Consider the following 21,554-nt stretch of genomic DNA (forward strand, 5'->3'; position numbering starts at 1 on the left):
TGTGCACTGGGGATTTATACCATGGAGAATTCAAATGTGGCATGCAGGCGGCAGTTGGTAATGGCCGAGCTTCACGTCAGCAGCATCTTCCCACTGATATTACACAGTGATCCATGTGGGAAATCAGTGGGAAATGACATGTTAGTGCTACGGAGTCATTACACCAAGAACGAGGTGATTTGGGGCATCTACTGAAATAATCTCCATTCTGCCGCTGGACCCAGTGAGTTATCGGTCATTGCTGCTGCCATCCCTACTCCTCCATTGGCTATCTCTGTGGCCTCAGTAGTGACCGCTTCCAACATAATATGCATGTTATTAGAATAATCTTTCATTCAGCACTCCTTCATTCTCCATTCCTCAATGTAACAACGGTATCTGCATAAGAATGTAAAAAAAGGGACGCACGGTAATGAAGTGAAATTTAATGAACAACAGAAATGAACGTACTTCAAATTAACAAAAACTCACATATAGTAGTTTGCCTGGCTGCAATCATCTGCATTTTGAATACCCCACTCACTGCTTACAACCTGTATTCACCAGGTCATCTGTCCGATAACTGCACAACTCAAGGCAGCTAGTTCCATGCCTTCAGACCTCATAACATCAGCTCTTATGGTGTCATTAATTTACCCTTTCCTCAGTACCACATATTGCAGGCAAACATGGTTATCTGTAATATATGCTCCTATACACGATAAGTCTCTCTTTAAACAACTTGCTGTCTTTAGGTCTGGAGGTCCCTTCCACTCCAGACCAAGGACATGCAGTATAACGGGATGCGGTTAGCATCCCAGCACTGGGAATGCCGGTGGTTAGGTGTCCGACACTGGAATCCCGGTGCCAGAACACCGAATGCCGACATCCCGCGGGTAAGTATCGGGGGCCACTCTTAGTGTTAGGCCAGAGGTTCTCAAACGCAGTCCTCATGGCACCTCAACAGTCCTCGGCACAGATGGTTAAATCAAATTGACTGAAGTACTAATTAAGTCACCTGTGGCCAAGCATGGATATACTTAAAACCTGGACTGTTGGGGTGCTCTGAGGACTGCGTTTGAGAACCTCTGGGTAAGGCACTAGACTGGAGTGATTAGCCGTTGCCAACTCCCCCCCCCCCCCCTCCCCCCCCCCCCCCCTGGGACTTAGCCCTATCCGCCACCCCCTGGGTCTTAGCCATAACCGACACCCCCACTATCTTAGCCCTAACCGCCACGCGGGTTAGGGTAGGGGTCACACAAGCCATCCACCACAGCTGCAACCTAGAGGTCAGGAAATCTCCATTCTCTGACTGAGATCCTTGCCTCTTCCCTCCCCTGCAACATCAGCGACATACCTGAGTTTGGAGTAAAGGGGGCCATTGCCACCCCCTCCCCACCCCTGAATGGCTTCAGACTGTTTATAACCGGCTGATACCGCTATGCATCCATCGTCGCAGGACCCACCCCCGCATGCACAGAACAGGTCCTGCACATGCAGAAAGTACTGGCAGTCTGGTGAAAATAATTGGAGAGATCTATCTATCTATCTATCTATCTATCTATCTATCTATCTATCATACTCCAGGGTTAGCACTGCCAAAAATTAAATATCATTGAAACGTTGGCTAGGCACTGCATTGGCCTATAAGTAGATAGAGAACCAAATCAAGCAAATAAAACAAAAAAAAACTGGACTTGCTCATGTTTTTGAGGAAAATGATCCAATGTCACATACCTTTGAGTGACAAAAGCATATGAAACTTTGCTTTCAATATCTGGTATGACGCCTTGTGCAGCAATAACTGCATGTAAACATTTCCGATAATTGTTGATTAGTCTTTAACATCGGCTTGGAGGATTTTTACCCATCTGTACAAACCAGCTTCAACTCTGTTATGTTGGTAGGTTTCCTCCCATGAACTGCTCGCTTCAGGTCCTTCCAAAACATTTTGATTGGATTATGTCAGGACTTTGACTTGGCCATTTCAAAACTTTACATTTATTCTTCTGTAACCATTCTTTGGTCGAATTACTTGTGTGCTTTGGGTCATTGTCTTGCTGCATGACCCACATTCTCTGTTGACGCAGCTCATGAACAGATGTCCTGACATTTTCCTTTAGAATATTCTGGTATAATTCAGAATTCATTGTCCCTTCAATGACTGCAAGTTGTTCTGGGCCAGATGCAGCAAAACAGGCCCAAGCCATGATACCTCCACCACCACCACCACCACCACCGTGTTTTACAGATGGTATTATGTTTTTATGCTGGAATGCAGTGTTCTCCTTTCTCCAAACACTGCTAGGTAGTCTCACATAGGTAGCCAAGCAGCGCTGCGGCTTCCTGTCCCTCGGTACGCCCTGCCCCTCCCCTCCCGGCTTCTCCTGCTGTGTCCGCAACATTGGAAGAACTGCAGTGTTTGGGCGGGAGGAGGCTGGCAGAAGCTGCTGCTCCAGAGCAACGTAAGTATAGCCTAGCAGCAATTCTCTTCTGGCACATGGCACCAAGATGTCTTGGTTACGGCTATGGGACAGAATAACTATTGATTACTGCTAATTAGCACTGAATTAACTGTGTCCTTATCTCTGCCTTTTCATGAGTAAACCTAAAGAAAAAAACCAGAATGGAATTGCATATTAAGGGCTGGATTTAATTAGGCTCAATACTTTCTGTGAGGAAAGTGGATTGAAACCTTGGACTTTTATTACGCCTGGAGCTTTTTAATTACACGTCCTTTTACTTGCACAGCTAACACTTATTAACCAAGAGATTCCGTGAAAAGTACCTGGAGCTATGGGTTAATCATGTTTTCTATAAGAACAGAATGCCCTACTTACCATGGATTTCTGTTAGTGCCTCCGGGGGCTGCATTTGAATAGTCCCAGGCACTGTTTTGAGGCTAATTGAAGATTCAAGCCTAATTGAATCCAGCCCTAACATATCAAAAGTAGAATTATTCAAAACAAGTGCTTTACAGTTCGTTAAACTGACCAAGAAAACACTAGTAAATATAATTGTTTTAATAGGTCTTTCAGAAAACAACCAATATTGCAGGTTAAAAGATCATTGACACCAATGAGTTCATAAGTGTGACATACTTACAAATAAGCCATATCCTGATTAGAAATTAAATGCATATATAAAATATGGTACAAAGTCTGTTAAATATCAAATTTTGAAGGAATTTGGATATTTGAAAAAAAAATTCCCATCAAATGCGTTTTTGCTTTTAAAGCATAAACAACTCATACAACGTTTTTCAAAACACTTTAGAAAAAAAAATCCCAATGTATAATCATAGTCTTGCCATTAAAGTGACATGGATAAATCCTATTTAACAAAAATGTAACCAATCAAAAATACAAGTGACTATGCAACTCGTGTTTTCAATCTAATGTGTAATACTGGGACTGGAAAACTATAACCAACAACCTCTATGCTTTCCCAGGAAAATCCTTCTTGACAGAAAAAGGAGTTACATTTGATGAATACATTTTTCTGTATTGACACTAAAATTTAATTATTTACAGAGACAAAGAGGTTCCAGAAGAAACTGGATGAAACGACTAAGCTGCTGCGGGATCTGCAAGAGGTGCAGAATGAACGTCTAAGTACAAAGCCGCCTCCGAACATGGTGTGTCTACTAGCTCCTTCCACCAAAGAAGTGCAGATTGGTAAGTTTTTTTTTTTTTTTTTTATATTTATAGTTTAATTGTGGAAAATGCCCATTTCTATTGTGGTTTTTCAGTTGCTTGTTTTTTTTATTGCTGAAGGATGATATAGTATTTACGAAATTGAATATAAAAGTGACCTAAAGTAGGATTCCTGAACTTGCTTCAGACCCATATGAGAGTGACATCTCAGACGTTAGAACTCCATTGGTGCATCAGCACCAACATTCCAACCCAATACCTGCCCAGCGGATTGTTTTCTTAGTGCCATCATTATAGACACCTGACAGCAAAGGGTGTGTTTGCCAGAAAACAAGATGTTCTCATCACAGGCACTAGTAAAATCTCTGTTTGGGCATAGATGGCTAGCACTTCTATTTTGTGTGAAGGTCTTAAGGAAGATGGTCTTGAATTTTCGAGACAGGGCAATTTGCACAATTCCACCCCTAGATCGAGCGGATATCACCATATGGAACAAGTCACTCCATCATTTTCCAAGTTAGTTCATCAGAGCTCTTTTGGTGGCTAAGTCAGCTACCTCAACATGGGTCACCCTTCATCATTTAGGATTGAACTGTTATGACATTGGATGCCAGCCTTCAGTGCTAAGGGCTGTCACTATACTTGTGCTAAAACTTGGAGTTGTATTAAACTTTCTAATTAGAGGACGTAATATCTTGCAAGGAAAAGCCTACAAATTCATTCAGACAATGCCACAATGATACCTCAAACACCAGGGAAGGCAGCAACCACTCCCATACCATGAGTGGAACCAGCAAAATAATGCACTGGGTGGAAAAGAACGTTTTTGCTATCTCTACCGGGAAGTAGATTTTATCAGTAGGCATGTCCTGCTTCCCAGGGAATAGTCATTTTATCAGGGTGTTTAGGCCAAGAATTACCATAGGGTGGACGCTAATGGTGTGAGGAGGAATTTCTGGATTTTCTATTTCAGTTGGACTATTTATTGCTATTTTACAAACAGACTCTGGGCCTGATTCAAGTGTGGTTGGAGGTGCAGCACACAACGCAAAGTACTGATGTTCGTTACTTTGCACATGTGTAGAACTGTGTGTAAAACTATTGTTTTGAAGTCAAAGGGTTTTCTCAGTGTTGTGGAAACCATGCTGAAATCTGTATTTGGTTAGAGACACTGGTTTTCTCAAGAGTTTTGACAGCTGCAAAATTTTCAATTTGGAACTGTGGAAAAACGTTTTTCTCTGTCTGAGAAATTAGTATCCACATTAGGTGGTCTTATCATTTTTAACATGTACTGGGTTGACTTGTGTATAAAGTTCTTATGTAAATGGGTTGGTATCGGAATTCCCACACTTTGGATGCCAGCAGTCAGAATATCGACAGTGGCATCCCAACTCGCAGAATCCCGACACTTACTGGGTAAGTATTCTAACCCTAGCCCCCTTTCTCCTCCATGGCCTAAACCTAACCAGCTACAGGATGCCGGCAGTGGGGATTACGGTGATTGGGCCAGAGTTTTGCAAAATTTCCACATTTAATCAGTATTTTGCAATTCTAACTTTAGACCATGGTCAGTATATAGAAGAGGAGGGAAATCTTCATCATTCATTGAATATTGTCAGGGCCCTGGAGTACCTATGTTTAACTCTAAATATTATTATTATTATTATCATTTATATGGTGCCACAAGGGTTCCGCAGAACCTAACAAAGTACATAGGCAACAATAAAACAGTGACTTACAGTACAAGACAGCAGTGTGGGATGTTCCCAAGGTTGCAGTGTTACCCAAGGGGATTTCGGAGAAAAAAAATTAACATTTATTTTTGTTGGAGAGTCTTTATTTTTTTTCCTTTGTTTGGTTCATCTCTATTCCATCCTGTGGAGCTTTGTTAGAAAAATAACTGACTTCCCAGCATGCTAAAGGATATGTAAGGTGAGGATTATCCGACTGTGCGGGAGATTTAATAGAGCTTGTAGATCTCTACAAGCTTTGATAAATCTCCCCATGTGTTAATTTCTAGTGCCCACACACTCTATACTGGGTAGGCAGTCAGCATACCGATAGTCTGGATCCTGGCTGTCACCATACCGCCACCGGTATACCGGCGAGGTAGGTGATTCCCCATCTATGGGTGTCCACAACACCCATAGAGGGAGAATAGAACCTATGCCATCGAGCTCGCTATGCTCGCCCCCCTGCCAGCATTCCACCACTCGGGATGCCAATGTCGGGATCCTGACTTTCGGCATCCTGGGCAGTGGGATCTCATACCGATCCCCTATACTTCACCTGTACAGCCCTGGGTCTAGGATCTGGTGTCAGAGTAACGTATAAGTACTGCATATCATTTAGTAACACCTTTACATGACTGTAACCAGAATATTACAAATGTGTCTAAAATTTACATTGCAATAAAAAAGGAATGGCATAGTGTGGTGGGGGTATCTTGTAGCAAAGACATGAAACGCTTTACATATGCATTATATATTATATATTATGTACTGTCCTTGGATAAATGTAACCAGACTACAGATTAAGCCATATGGAAGCTCTTGGGACTAGTTATTTTGTTTTTTTTTTCACAGCGGACAAAGTAAATGAGAACCTGAAGGAATTGGCTCAGCAGGTGCAGCCAGGGGATGTTGTCAGCATTCTTGGGATTCGGAAGGCAATGGGCATTACCTCTCCTTACCTGGACACGGAGGACATGGTGGTAGATCTGACAGCAGGTATATCTACAATCAATATGGACAATTTGCTTAGAGAGAAATTACCATTATTTGCACACCTTACTATTAGTAATCCGGTTCTCTTTGTATGGAAATATCTGTGCATTATATTATGTGTATAATAAAACTTCTTTCTTCTCCCTTTTTCTCGGCAGCTACAGAAGATATCCAGGTGTTACCTGGTAATGGAAGGGAGTGTCCGCCTGTGGTAATATAGATAAAGGAGCAAAATGGATGGAACTTTGTAAATGAATAGACTTTTTTTTTTAATTCTAATAAATTAGTGTTTTTTTAACTGTTTTGTTGTTGACTTATTTGAGATCTAATGGGCAAACACATTAGTGGCTATATGTCTGGAAACTGCAGAAAATGGGTTTTTGTCGTCTACAGCGTGTAGTTATAATATGGGATTCTTTTGCAGGCTAGACAATTTGCCTGGAATTATTAATGCCTCGATGTAGAAGCTAGGCTAAATGTCTGACAGATACAGTAATTACACAATCACTTTTATTGTTTGAATTGTAATACACAAATGATAAAATAGGTTCTTCTGTCATAAGTATTTGTCTGGTTGCAGGTTACTGAAATCAGTGACCTTGTTAGAATCACTTTTTCTTAAGCTCCAGTATCTGATGGTATCTTAGTTATTAATATACGAGAAGATGGTTGTATTACCCTCATTAAACATCTGTATGAAGGATGGTGACCAGATTTAATTTGAAGCGCTGATTCTTATACAGGAATAAAGGATCAAAAATATGTAGATTTATGTCATTGAACTGGGCACTGCACAAAGTCTGAAAGCTCCTCCCTCAGTCAGTCCCATAAGAGATCTCTAGTTTCAAGCAAAGGCCTCAGTGCAGAGTATTAACTTTTTCTCTTACGTCCTAGAGGATGCTGGGGTCCACATTAGTACCATAGGGTATTGACGGGTCCACTAGGAGCCATTGGCAGTTTAAGAGTTTGAGAGTGTGGGCTGGCTCCTCCCTCTATGCCCCTCCTACCAGACTCAGTTTAGAAAATGTGCCCGGAGGAGCCGGTCACAGCCAGGGGAGCTCTACAGAGTTTCAGTTGTTTTTTTAGAGTTTATTATTGTACAGGGAGGCTGCTGGCAACAGCCTCCCTGCTTCGTGGGACTAAGGGGGGGGATGGGGGGGAAGTAGTGTCCGCCCTGAGGGGTCTGAGCCACTATCTCCGTTGACAGGACACTGAGCTCCTGAGGGGATCGAACGTTCCCCGCCACAGGGGATTGCTCACCCCGGCAGCATGCCGCCACCCTCTTACAGAGCCAGAAGATCAGTGGTGAATCAGTCACCAGCCCCCCTAGCAAGCGGGGAGCCGGTGTGAAGATGGCGGCAACAGGGTATGAAGCGCAGTACTAACTGCGCTCCGGGGCTCAGCGGTACATAGTGCGGCGCTGTGAGGGGCGCCCTGAGCCAGTGCCTACACTGACCTCCAAGCCTGTCGGGGTCCCAGGATCGCTGCCAGCATGATTCCTCAGGCCAGTATAATTCCAGAAGAGCGGGAAGACTGTGCAATTAAGGGGGAGGAGCTTCTCAGAGCGGACCCAGCAGCGTTTAGCGCCATTTTCCTGACTGCAGAAGCGCTGTCAGTGAGAGCTGTCCCTCCATATCAACTCCAGCTATCTCTTACGGTACCAGGGGGTTGTAGAAGGGGGGGAGGCTGTGTACAGACTGTGTAACCTATTAAGGTGCACAGTCAGCGCTGGTTGGGGTCTCCCTATACCTTGAAAGCGCTGTGCGTGGGTTGGCTCAATCTCTGTGTCTCTCTTGCCATGCTTGGGGGTGAAACTCTGTCCTCCCCTGTGTGTGTGTGGAGTGTCTGTGGTCTCCATTTAGCTATGTCCAGGACTCTGTGTCATATGCTGCAGAGGATATGTCCTCTCAGGATGATCTCATTCCATGTAATCAGGATTGCACTGTTTTAGCGCAGATACCAGCAAGGGAGCCTGAATGGTTATCCTCTATCAAATCTGTGATTTCTCAGATTTCTACTAGGGTTGCACAGAATGAATCTGCAACTCAGGTTTTACAGAACTCTATGGCAGTTTGGTCCGGTTCTGTTACCTCAGGGCCCCCTACTGTATGCTCCCACAAACATGCTCTTGCCCAGATTATGCAAGATGACACAGATACCAATTCTGACACGGCAGAAGGTGATGGGGATGTGCTCAGGGGGGCCGCATCTTTCTAAAGGGGTGCAGTTGATGATAGAGGCTATTAGAGATGTGTTGAATATTGCTGATACAACACCTGAGCAGGTTGAGGAGGCTTACTTCACTGACGATAAGAAAGCCTCGTTAACCTTCCCTGCGTCCAAAGAATTAAATGCTATTTTTGAGAAAGCATGGGAAAACCCCAAGAAAAAATTCCAGATCCCTAGAAGGGTTCTGCTTGCTTTCCCCTTCCCTGAGGAGGATAGGAAAAAATGGGAAAACCCACCCATAGTGAACGTGTCTGTATCCAGACTCTCGGAAAAGGTGGTTTTACCTGTTCCAGGATCTACCGCCTTAAAGGAGCCGGCTGATTGCAAAATTGATACTACGCTCAAATCCATATATACGGTTTCAGGGGCGATTCTACGTCCCACTATTACCTGTGCATGGATTTCCAAAGCTATAGTAAAGTGGTCAGGCACGTTACTTGAGGATTTGGATACAATGGATAAAAGTGATGAATTGTTTTTACTTAACAATCAGGATTCTGCAGGATTTATGGTGGAATCCATGAAAGACCTGGGTTCCATGGCTGCAGGGATATCTTCCATGTCAGTCTCAGCTCGTAGGGGACTTTGGCTGCGCCAGTGGTCTGCCGACGCGGAATCCAGGAGAGGTGTGGAGACCCTATCCTACACAGGTCAGGCTCTATTTGGTGAAGCGTTGGATGCGTGGATCTCCATGGCTCCAGCGGGTAAGTCACCTTTTCTTCCCTCGGCTGCACCTGCTATGAAGAAACCTTTTTCTTCAGCTTCATCACAGTCCTTTCGGGTTGCTAAAACAAGAAAGGCCAAACCGTCCAACACCTTCTTTAGAGGAGGTCGACCAAAATCCAAGAAACCTGCTGCTGCGGGTCCCCAGGAACAGAAGCCTGCTTCAGGTACGCCCTCAGCATGACGGTGGACCGCACGGCCTGGAGGTGGGGCTGGTGGGGGCGAGACTCAGGCGTTTCAGTTACGTCTGGGTGTCGTCCGGCCTGGATCCATGGGTGCAAGATATTGTGTCCCAGGGGTACCGGCTGGAATTTTCAATATCTCCCTCCTCACCAGTTCTTCAAATCAGGCTTGCCAGCTTTGCTGGCAGACAGGGCTATCCTACAGGGAGCCCACCAGAAGTTGGTGGAGGCACAGGTTATTGTACCAGTTCCTCCCCAGATGCAAAACAAAGGTTACTATTCGAACCTTTTCGTGGTACCGAAACCGGATGGTTCGGTCAGGCCCATTCTGAACTTAAAATCACTAAACCCCTTCCTGAGGGAGTTCAAGTTCAAAATGGAGTCTCTAAGGGCGGTGATATCCGGTCTGGAGGAGGGGGAATTCCTGGTATCCCTGGATATCAAGGATGCATACCTCCACATTCCGATTTGGCCGCCGCATCAAGCTTATCTCCGATTCGCGCTGTTGGACTGTCATTCAATTCCAGGCCCTTCCATTCGGCCTTTCCACAGCACCGAGGATATACACCAAGGTGATGGCGGAAATGATGGTTCTCCTCCGCAGACAGGGGGTGAACATAATTTCCATATCTGGATGATCTGCTGATAAAGGCATCGTCCAAGGAGAAGCTTTTACAGTCCATAGCTCTCACGACCCAGCTTCTCAGGGAACATGGTTGGATCCTGAATCTTCCAAAATCACATTTGGAACCAACCAGGAAGTTGTCATTTCTGGGAATGATCCTCGACCACGGAAGTGCAGAGGGTGTTTCTTCCAGAGGAAAAAGCGTTGGTGATACAAACAATGGTCCGGGATGTCCTGAAGCCAGCCCGGGTGTCGGTTCATCAGTGCATTCGCCTTCTGGGGAAGAAGGTGGCCTCTTACGAGGCTCTGCAGTACAGGAGATTTCATGCTCTGTCCTTCCAACTGGATCTCCTGGACAAGTGGTCGGGATCTCATCTACACATGCACCAGAGAATACGTCTGTCGCCAAAGGCCAGGATCTCCTCTGGTGGCTGCAAATACCTCACCTTCTGGAGGGCCGCAGGTTCGGGATTCAGGACTGGATCCTTCTAACCATGGATGCAAGTCGCTGGGGCGCAGTCACTCAAGGGGAAACCTTCCAAGGAAGGTGGTCAAGTCTGGAAGCCGGCCTACCGATAAATATTCTGGAACTAAAAGCCGTCTACAATGGTCTTCTCCAAGCGGCCCATCTTCTGAGAAATCGGGCCATTCACGTGCTGTCGGAGAATGTAACGACAGTGGCTTACATAAACCGACAGGGCGGAACGAAGAGCAGAGCTGCAGTGTCAAAGGTAACAAGAATCAACCTCTGGGCGGAAAAACGCGTTGACGCTGTCGGCAATCTTCATTCCGGGAGTAGACAACTGGGAAGCGGACTTCCTTAGCAGACACAATCTCCATCCAGGAGAGTGGGGTCTCCATCCGGAGGTGTTCAAGGAGGTAACAGGTCTTTGGGGCGTACCCAAAATAGACATGATGGCCTCTCGTCTCAACAAGAAGCTTCGGCGATATTGTTCCAGGTCGAGGGACACGCAAGCAGTGGCGGTGGACGCCCTAGTGACTCCGTGGGTGTTCCAGTCTGTGTACGTGTTTCCTCCACTTCCACTCATTCCAAGAGTTTTAAAACTCATAAGGAGAACAAGAGTTCAGGCAATCCTCAGTGCTCCGGACTGGCCAAGAAGGTCTTGGTATGCGGACCTTCTGGATCTACTGCTAGAAGAGCCGAGGCCTCTTCCTTTTCGGGAGGACCTGCTACAGCAGGGGCCGTTCGCTTATCTAGACTTACAGCGGCTACGTTTGACGGCATGGAGGTTGACCGCCAGATATTAGCTCGGAAGGGCATTCCGAAAAAGGTTATTCCTACCCTGATACAGGCTAGGAAAGGAGTAACGTCGAAGCATTACCATCACATTTGGAAAAAGTATGTGTCTTTGTGTGAATCCAAGAAGTTTCCTACGGTGGAGTTTTAACTTCGACGGTTTCTCCTCTTTCTCTAAGCAGGTGTGGATATGGGCCTGAGATTATGTTCCGTAAACATCCAGATTTCGGCCCTATCCATTTTCTTCCAGAAACAGTTGGCTGCCCCCCCGGAGGTTCAGACTTTTTTTTAAGGGAGTTCTGCACATCCAACCTCCCTTTGTACCACCTACGGCGCCCTGGGATCTTAACAGTGGTGTTGCAGTTCCTCCAGTCGGACTGGTTTGAGCCTCTACAGGAGGTTGAGGTCACGTTTCTCACGTGGCAGGCTGTCACTTTGTTGGCCGACGTGTGTCGGAGTTGGGTGCTTTGTCATGTAAAAGCCCATACTTGATCTTCCATGAAGATAGAGCTGAGCTCCGGACATGTCAGCAGTTCCTTCCGAAGGTTGTGTCGGCATTTCATATCAACCAACCTAATGTGGTGCCAGTTGCTACTGACTCCTCAATTTCATCAAAGTCCTTGGATGTTGTAAGGGCTCTGAAAATCTATGTGAAGCGGACTGCTTGTCACAGAAAATCGGACTCTCTTTTTGTCCTGTATGATCCCAAGAAACTTGGGTGTCCTGCTTCTAAACAGAGTCTCTCGCTGGATCAGGTTCACTATCCAGCATGCGTATTCTACGGCAGGATTGCCGTGTCCTACGTCTGTTAAGGCCCACCCTGCTCGTAAGGTGGGTTCTTCCTGGGCGGCTACCCGGGGGGGTCTCTGCTTTACAGCTTTGCCGAGCCGCTACTTGGTGGGGGTCGAACACGTTTGCAAAGTTCTACAAGTTCGATACCTTGGCCGCTGAGGACCTGAAGTTTGGTCAATCAGTTCTGCAGGAGCCTCCGCACTCTCCCTCCCGTACTGGGAGCTTTGGTATATCCCCATGGTACTAATGTGGACCCCAGCATTCTCTAGGACGTAAGCGAAAATTAGGATTTTAATTACCTACCATTAAATCCTTTTCTCGTAGTCCGTAGAGGATGCTGTGTGCCCGCCCAGCACTTCGTTTTCCTGCGTTGGTTATCTGGTTCAGTACAACTTTGGTTTTTAGTAACGTACTGCATTGTACTTGGTAAGTAATGTTTCAGCGGTTGCTGAGTTTCAAGCTGGTTCGCTTGTTATGCCCTGTGTGTGGGCTGGTATGAATCTCGCCACTATCTGTGTTAAATCCTTCTCTCGAAGATGTCCGTCTGCTCGGGCACAGTTTCTAGACCGAGTCTGGTAGGAGGGGCATAGATGGAGGCGCCAGCCTACACTCTCAAACTCTTAAAGTGCCAATGGCTCCTAGTGGACCTGTCTATACCCCATGGTACTAATGTGGACCCCAGCATCCTCTACGGACTACGAGAAAAGGATTTACCGGTAGGTAATTAAAATCCTATTTTTCTATCCATTATGTCTCTGGTATGCCGTTAGAACGTCGACACCAGAATATAGACATTTAAGAGATTAACATGGATGAAATGTTGACTTTGGGGTTTCCTTGTAAATGTATTGTCGACGTTCGGACCATGTTGACATGGTGAATGTGGACATGATCACCATGACAGCCTAATATACCAAACTCATTGCACTATAGTCTCGATGCAGTCTACTCCCAATGTAGGACAGTCTTGGGAAGAGTCACTACCTGTTGTAAGACAACAGATACTGGTCTACAACAGTTGTCAATACACCTTTTGTACCTGTTAGGTGACCTGGATATTGTGAACTGTTTGGGGTTCTGAGGTCTGAGTTTGAGAACCAGTAACCTAGAGGGAGAGGTTAAAACAGCCTGTACCTTGAAGCCTGCCAGAATTGACAGTGTTTCAGTCACAGGCTTTGTCGGACGAATCTCCTACACCATAAATTCCCTGCAGTGGTTCCAATCCCAGGCCATTTCTCTAGCATCCATAGGGGATATTGGGGAGAGTTAGTACGATGGGTATAGATGGGGTCCAAAGGAGCTGGTGCACTTTAAATTTCTTCACTGGGTGTGCTGGCTCCTCCCCTCTATGCAGGGGCGTATCTACCCATTGGCCAGGATGGCACTTGCCAAGGGCGCCAGCAAAGGAGGGGTGCTGCCTGGTGGTGCCACCCATGGCCAGGAGGTACATTTTTAGAGGCAGTACCTGTGTGTGCCTTTCCCCCGCAGTGATGCCTGGCAACATGCAGAGCTGGCAGCAGCCACAGTTCCTGGCTGCGGTGTCCACACTAAAATCATGAAATGATACATAAACTACAGCTCCCAGCAGCCCTTGAGAGCTTCGTAGCTCCTGTAAGCAAGGGCTGCTGGGATCTGTAGTCTATGTAGATTTTCTTGATTTTATTGCGTCGCCTTGCCGGACACCTGTGGCTGCTACCAGCTCTACATATTGCCAGGTGACCCTGCGAGTGAGGGGGCCATCTGATTTGCTCCCCGCTGTCTGCACTGCACCACACACATCAAGCCTCTCAGTCCACGCATAGTACTGTCCACCTCCCACGCGGCGCTGTCCCGCTAGTGACTTTGTCCTAGTGAGTAACAGACAAACACACACACTCACTCTCTTTCCTAAGAGGCTCTTCCTGGCACAGTGTGTATAAGGGGCTACCTGGCACAGTGTGTATAAGGGGCTACCTGGCGCAATGTGTATAAGGGGCTACCTGGCGCAATGTGTATAAGGGGCTACCTGACACCATGTGTATAAGTGGCTACATGGCACAGTGTGTATAATGGGCTATCTGGTGCAGTGTGTATAAGGGTTTCTACCTGGCGCAGTGTGTATAAGGGTCTCTACCTGGTGCAGGGTGTATAAGGGGCTTTACCCAATGCAAAGTGTATAAGGGGTCTGCTGTACTGTGGTGTAATGGGCTCTAACATGGCATAATGTTTATACAGGTTACTACTGTGTAGCGTAATAAGGGGCTCTAGCATGTGGCATAATCGGTGTAGCATAACGTGAATAATGGATATTACTGTGTGGTGTAATGTGAGCAAGGGACTACTGTGTGGTGTAATTTGAATTGGGGGTACTATTGTGTAACCATGCCCCTTTTTAGCACATGTGCCTTCCCTATTTCAAGTGTGTGTGTGTGAAGTTGGGAGGTGCGTCAGTCCTTTACTTTGCCAGGGGTGGTCAGACACCTAGATACACCCCTGCCTCTATGCACCCTCCCACAGTCAGTTTAGAAAAAAGTGCCCTCAGGAGAGGATGCACATCTCTGCAGCTCCAGAGTTTTCTTCAGTTTCTTTTAAACTTTTATTATTTTCGGTATGCTGTTTGGGCAACACCGTGGGAGTTAAGGGAGAGTGTGTGTGGTGGGGGAGGGGGAGGTCACCAGCCTTGCGAGGTGGCAGAGCCGCTTCCCAGCTGCAGGACCACCGTTCTGAGAGGTTGTTTGTTCAGCGGGGCACTGCGCCCTAGCTGACGCAATCGCAGTACGCCGCACACCCCTAACGGATGCCTGAAGGTGACGACAGTGGTGAGTACAAACCGGGGGCCCCGCTAGGGGGATCCCCTGGTTCATAGAGCTCCCTGTGTAAACTGGCTAGCGGTGGCTTAAACTAGCACTTGTGTGATGTTTTTAAGCACTTTAGGAGACATTGCAGTATAAAAACTTTGTAAATCCGGTGCCATTGGGGGGGCGGAGCTACCTCAGAGCAGGACCAGCGGCATTTTGGTGCCTTCCTCTGCTTACTGCAGCAGGCACACACAGCTCCTCCTAACACTCTGGAAAACTGGTACAGGGTGTAGCAAAGGGGGAGAGCCGCTATTGTACACAATCTGTGTCCTATACAGGACAGAAATCATTAGTGTTTTTCTGTGATATAATAGGCTGAACGCCTCACTGGGGCTGTGTAGCTGGGGTGTGCTGGTCTGCTCTCTCTGTGTGTCTCCTCTCACATACAGTAAGGGCAGGCTTGCTAAGTTTTACTGTCTGTGTGTATGTCGTGATTTACTGTGAACATGGGTAAACACAATGCAGTGTATACCACCCCAGATTATCTCCCTTATCATCTGATTCTGTTTCATGTGAACAATGCAGCCAATCTTCACATCTCAGTGAGGGGGCTTGGGGGAGAGGGTTCAGAGCCCTCCTGGCTAGGGGCTCTTAAGAATATGATGTCAGATATGTCATCACAACTCACTGCTGATGTTCAGAAAACTCAGCTACTACAACAAGCTGTTGCAGACTTAGCTGCTAGGGCAGATGTTACACAGCTCCCCCTCTCTAACCCAGATCAGAACCACAAAAGCGTGGTTTACCTGCGCTACTCCCTGATTCAGATGAGGATATACAGGAGGATGAGGATCACTTGGATCCCGTTAGTGGGGATTCTGCTTCGTCTCAGGGTATTCTGGCTATATGGGACGTGTTAAAGCTCCCTCCAGAGGACGCTACGTTACAGCAGTCGTTTTTCTTTACACAAAACAAGTCTAATGTCCCTTTCCCTGATTCTGCAGAGTTAGATGATTTATTTAAGTTAGCCTGGAAAAATCCAAACAAAAAATACCTAGTGTCAAAAAGATTTTTGCACACTTTCCCATTTGCTCCTGAAGGTAGGAAATTCTGGAAAGAACCCTCGGGATTTGACGTATTGATAATGCTGATTATCTTACAGGAATGAAAGCTATACCTTAAACACACCTTAAATACTCTTTACCATGGAGCCGCTGCGGCCGCTATACTTAATACACACTCTACGTACATTGTCCGCTGTTGGAGTACAAAGTCCCGTACTGTGTACGGACTTTGCGTACAAACGCTGCGCTGACGGTACAAAGTACTCACAGCGCGTACACACCCAGAGATACACTTTAAACCTTTTACAGCAATGCAGTGATAATACACTTTAAACCTTAGCAGAGCAATAAAGACACGACACCAGATTGTAATTAAACCGCTGGGTTCCGAAACCACAACGTATTATTGCTGAAAGGGGGTTACAATACAAATAATACAATACAATATGACAGAGTAAATGGCTACATTCAATGGTACATACGTGAGTGGATTCGCTTGCGCTACCCCGTCCGGTCCTCCGTCATCTGATAGATAACGTTGTGAGTCTTGTGTCTGACCAGGCCTGCAGCAGGCTCTCTTTATACAATTTTTCCAAAAAGCAATACAATAGATACTGTAATCTTTGTCCATTGGACACAGGAATGCACATTTACAGTACATGAGAGGTCATAGGTCGGTTTGAATAGGTAGGCGATGTCTTTCCCAACTGCTCTTGTGGGTGGTCTCCTCTGGATTCCCGCCGCATACATAATGTACAGTAAATACAGTTTATATATATATATATATATATATATATATATATATTCTGCTCCTGCACATAACTATCCGCAGGAAAATGCGATCTTTCTCAAACCAACACCGGAATGTTATCCTTAAAATACCCTTCAGCTGGATACCAAACACCACCTTATAACCTTGTTCTGTCCCCTCCTATTCTGTAAAGGGTGAATCCCTTTGTTCTGAAACCATTTAAACTGCTGTTACTTTCTGATGTGGTGCAGGGAGGCTATGTGTACATTGTGCACTATTTGGATTAAATATGTAATGTGTTTTGATAGCTTTCCATGCGTTCACAAACTCTACCGTAAATACCCATACCACGCGCTAATGCGCAGGACCGCGGGAGCGACCATACGCAAATTGCGAATATGTGCACGCACGACAGAACAAGTACACGCGCGGAGGCCACCTGTGTGTAGTTTGTACGTGATGTGTGTACTGCAATATTTTTCGACTTTGACAGTCCACCCTTTGGCAGTCACCAATAACTGCCGCTATCTAATCACTAAACAGAAAAATATCTACACAATATCTACAGAAGTTTGGATGGTCGGGAGAGAGTGGTAGGTAGGAAATGTATGACCTAGTGGGAAAGTAAAAAGCATGTATGTATGAATCCATGTCTGAGGGGCATGTATCATCTTGCCGTATATGTTCTAAATAAGCTTCGAGGTATTGCGAAGTATACATTAAATCCTTCTCATCCCGTATCAAGGGTCTGTAAATGGGCCAACAAACACTACCGAGCTCTTTTCGGCTTCTTGTTAAAACAAATGGGGTGCACATTTCGTTGATGATACATGGAGGGGGAAACATATGTGAGTGCTGGCATATGTGGATATCACCTGTCGACTATGTGTGCTATTAACTGGAGGTTGCAGAGATGAAGATAAGACACATATCTAAAATACATTCATATAAACATTTTGGGTAGGGCAGATGTCTTTTCCGGATGGACGTATCTGGGCAGAGGGGGAAACAAAAGAAAACTGGTGAAAGAAACAGGCCATGAAATTCATTTGCTATCCTTATCATAACACTGTCTCTATGGATGGGTCATAAATTAAGTCTGCTACTATAACAGCGCCCTCGCTCCTTAGACTCATCAACTTTGTGCCGTGCTTGCGCCGCGTCAGAATTCGAACACACCTAAATATCAAACCAGTAATTATGATGACTCCCAGGATACAAAGGAGAAACTTCCCTACACTCATAACAACATTTTGAGCCCACTCTCCTAAACCTGAGAACCAATTTCGTGGGTTCAACCATGAGACCCAGCCTGTCCGTTCATTACTCACAGTCGCCAAGGTAATGTTGTGTTTCCTCCTGAACTCCCACTTCAACTGCAAGATATCGTCCATCTTTTGATCGATGATCTCCGTTGGGTCGTCAGTACTGTTAGTAATATACGTACAGCACTTCACCCCATATTGATTTGTTAGAGTAACACAGTACCCACCTGTCACGGCTGTGATATAATTTAGGACCATCCTGTGCTGAATCCGTTCCTTCTTGTAAGCTTGTAACTCCCTTCCCGTATACCTGAAGGTGTCGTCATACATCTCAGTGATATTATCTATCAAGTTCGCTAGCGCATGGATATACCTATAATTTATAATTCCTCTGGCAGTACGGGTGATGTCTAATGCGAGAAGGAATTGAATCCCGGTGGATTCGTGGATCAAATCAGAGGCTGCGTGCTCTATCCTATCTATGAGGTGTCTCTTGATAATGTGTTCATAGTGAGTATGAGTATAAGGAGCCTGAGCACTGCGGTGAACGTCTTTCATCTTATCATGGGTTATGGTCATGACCTCTGGTAGTACTCTCCCAATATAACACAATCCCTCTGAGCTCGGGGTAAGCCACTTGTACGCCTTCCTCCCACATATGAAATAGGCATCATCTGGGAGAACATAGGGGACAAAATATGACATCACCATATTACAAACTTTCCAAGTAAAGAAACCTATCCCTAGTTCTCCCATCTGCTCAGTACAAGTATCGGGCTGGATGATATGGGCACAATACCCTGGCGATACTTTTCCAACCCACATGGCCTTGCTTCCACGAGTATACCTATACCGAAAATACCTCCCACTGTTGGCTATTTGGCGTACAAGTTCAGAGTCTATGGGTATCCTATCAGCTCTGTGTGAAAAGGTCATTGTCTGGTTATTCCACGTCACTTCCCAATTTCCCAGTTTTCGGTAATTGGAAATATTGAAACATAATAAGGATCTGTCTCCATGATACTGGTGGAGCTTCAAACTAGGGGGCCTAGAAATATTGAATTTCTTGTCCACCGGTCCCCCACCCCGTAATTCGAGTACCTCATCTGTTGCTAAAGGGTATGGTACTAATCCTCACTTGCTCTGACCTTGAGGTACCTGTGAGCACACCCAGCATTCTGTCTGGTTTAAGACCTTACCCACTAGTGAGTAGTAATCACTCAGCAGATGATGGTCCATGTCGATATTAAGGTTGGACTGACATCTCTGGCTGCACCCATCCTCAACTATATTCTCACAATTCCTACAAATACAATATTCATCAGATAATAACCCCTCACAGTGCCTCCGGGCTCCCTGACTACCAGAGCGCTTACTGATGCCAGCCTTTACTAAAGTGATGTGCTGATCCTGAGATCCTACAAATTCATACTTGCCATCAGAACCCATTTCAGATCCCTGCTCAACCTCTCTGGGACCCTCACCAAAACACACTGTCCTTATCAAAACCAGAATTACTAACAGAACCCGAAACGCAGTCTCTTGTGATCGATCCATTTCGTTAGGGGAAAGGAGGAAAATAGGGAGAAAAGAAAGGAAAAATGCAGGGGGAGGTGAAAAAAGAAAGTGGTACGACAACCGTTCTACCTCTTGTTACTCTCTGTGCTCAGATGCCCTTCAACAGTTCTGCCTCTCAACTTTCCCGGAACAGACACTCCAGTGATACGAGATTCTCTACACTCTGCTCTTTGTCACGAGTTCTCTCCGGGTCAGCAACCTTCTTGCAGTGGGACGAGTGGATCCAAGTCTCTCTTTCGGCGACCTTCAATGCTGTTGTGCTGGTTAACAAGACTTGATATGGTCCTTCCCACCTGTCTATGAGGCAACCTGAGCGTTAGAAATTTCGAATCATCACATAATCCCCAGGTTCAATGTCATGACAATTACTGTTCGGCAGGTCAGGAATCACCAGCTTTAAATTTCTTTGTTGATTTCTCAGCTGCTGGCTCATCCCAACCAAATATTTCACAGTCACTTCATTATTACATTTCGAATCATCCTGGGGGTCTATCATTACATGAGGTTGTCGACCAAAAAGAATTTCAAAGGGTGATAGGTTAAGGGGAGACCTGGGAGTGGTTCTGATGCTGTACAACACTAGTGGCAAAGCTTCTGGCCACGACAATCCAGTTTCAACCATTAATTTGCTCATCTTGTTCTTAATAGTGCTATTCACTCTCTCCACCTTTGCACTCGCCTGTGGACGGTATGGAGTATGCAGCTTGCTATTAATTCCCATCAGTTTGCACATGACCTGAAAGACTTCACCTGTAAAATGGGTACCCCTATCACTTTCAATTATTCTAGGGATACCATATCTACACACAAATTCCTGCACAATTTTCTTTGCAGTGAACGTAGCAGTATTTGTGGCAGCAGGGAACGCTTCTACCCAATTAGAAAATACGTCAATACAAACTAACACCTATTTTAAATTCCTACAGGGTGGTAACTGTATGAAATCGATTTGTATTACCTGAAAAGGTCCGTCTGTCGGAGGGATATGGGATGGCTCTGTTGGTATTGACTTTCCAATATTCTTCCTCAAGCAAGTAAAACATGTAATTGCTCTCTAACCTGCATGAGAAGAGAATCCTGGCGCACACCAGTAGGCTCTCACCAGCTTACACATAACCTCTTTACCCAGATGAGTCAGACCATGTGTCGCCTCAGCTAAGCTTGGAAGATATGCTCTGGGGGCCACTGGCTTACCTTGTCCACCTGTCCACAGTCCCGAGGATTCCTGGCCATATCCCTTTGACCTCCAGACTGCCTTTTCCTGTAATGAACACAAATCTTGCATTTCAATTAATTGTTGTGTGTTGATCGTGTTAAATGTCATCAGTGGTGTGATGTTCGTTTGTATAGGGGTGCTGGCTGCTGATTTTAGCAGCTATGTCTGCCCGGCTGTTACCAAGTGAAATTGGGTCTTGGTTGTAAGTATGTGCTTTGCACTTGATAACAGACACTCTGTCTGGTTCCTGTATCGCTGTTAGAAGTCTTTTTATGTGGGACGCATGCGCTACAGGTGTGCCAGCTGCCGTCATAAAATTTCTGAGGCGCCATAGGGCCCCGAAATCATGCACCACTCCAAAGGCATACCTAGAATCTGTGTATATATTAGCTGACTTACCCTTGGCCAATTCACACGCTCTGGTTAGGGCGACCAACTCAGCAACTTGTGCTGAGTGCGGTGGGCCCAGGGGTTCAGCTTCTATGATACCTCTGTCGTCTACAACTGCATATCCAGTACACAGGTCTCCCGAGTCCGTTTGTCTGTGGCAACTACCGTCAGTGTAATAGGTAAAGTTTACCCCTTCCAGTGGGTTGTCACTGATGTCAGGTCTCGCTGTAAAAGTTTGGTTCAGGTATTCCATACAATCATGCGTATCAGTATCTGCACTAAATCCTCCTTCACCATCATTCTCATCCTCCACCCTTTGTGCCTGTCCAGGCACACTTAGCAA

General features: G+C 45.8%; 2 protein-coding genes across 11 annotated transcripts in view; one reads left to right on the forward strand and one right to left on the reverse strand.

Moving 5' to 3' along the window:
* Window positions 1-6,659, forward strand: part of BRD7 (bromodomain containing 7) — a 159,150-nt gene extending 152,491 nt beyond the window's left edge. For all 3 annotated transcript variants that reach the window (XM_063945340.1, XM_063945341.1, XM_063945342.1), the window contains exons 14-16: window positions 3,513-3,656; window positions 6,221-6,364; window positions 6,520-6,659. In XM_063945340.1, the coding sequence (XP_063801410.1) occupies window positions 3,513-3,656; window positions 6,221-6,364; window positions 6,520-6,581 (350 nt within the window). In that variant the 3' untranslated portion in view covers window positions 6,582-6,659. The remainder of the gene's footprint in view (window positions 1-3,512; window positions 3,657-6,220; window positions 6,365-6,519) is intronic.
* ADCY7 (adenylate cyclase 7) overlaps window positions 1-21,554 on the reverse strand; it is a 338,110-nt gene that overhangs the window by 710 nt on the left and 315,846 nt on the right. The window lies entirely within an intron of this gene.

The sequence above is a fragment of the Pseudophryne corroboree genome, chromosome 11 (assembly GCF_028390025.1).
Source record: "Pseudophryne corroboree isolate aPseCor3 chromosome 11, aPseCor3.hap2, whole genome shotgun sequence".
NCBI lineage: Eukaryota > Metazoa > Chordata > Amphibia > Anura > Myobatrachidae > Pseudophryne > Pseudophryne corroboree.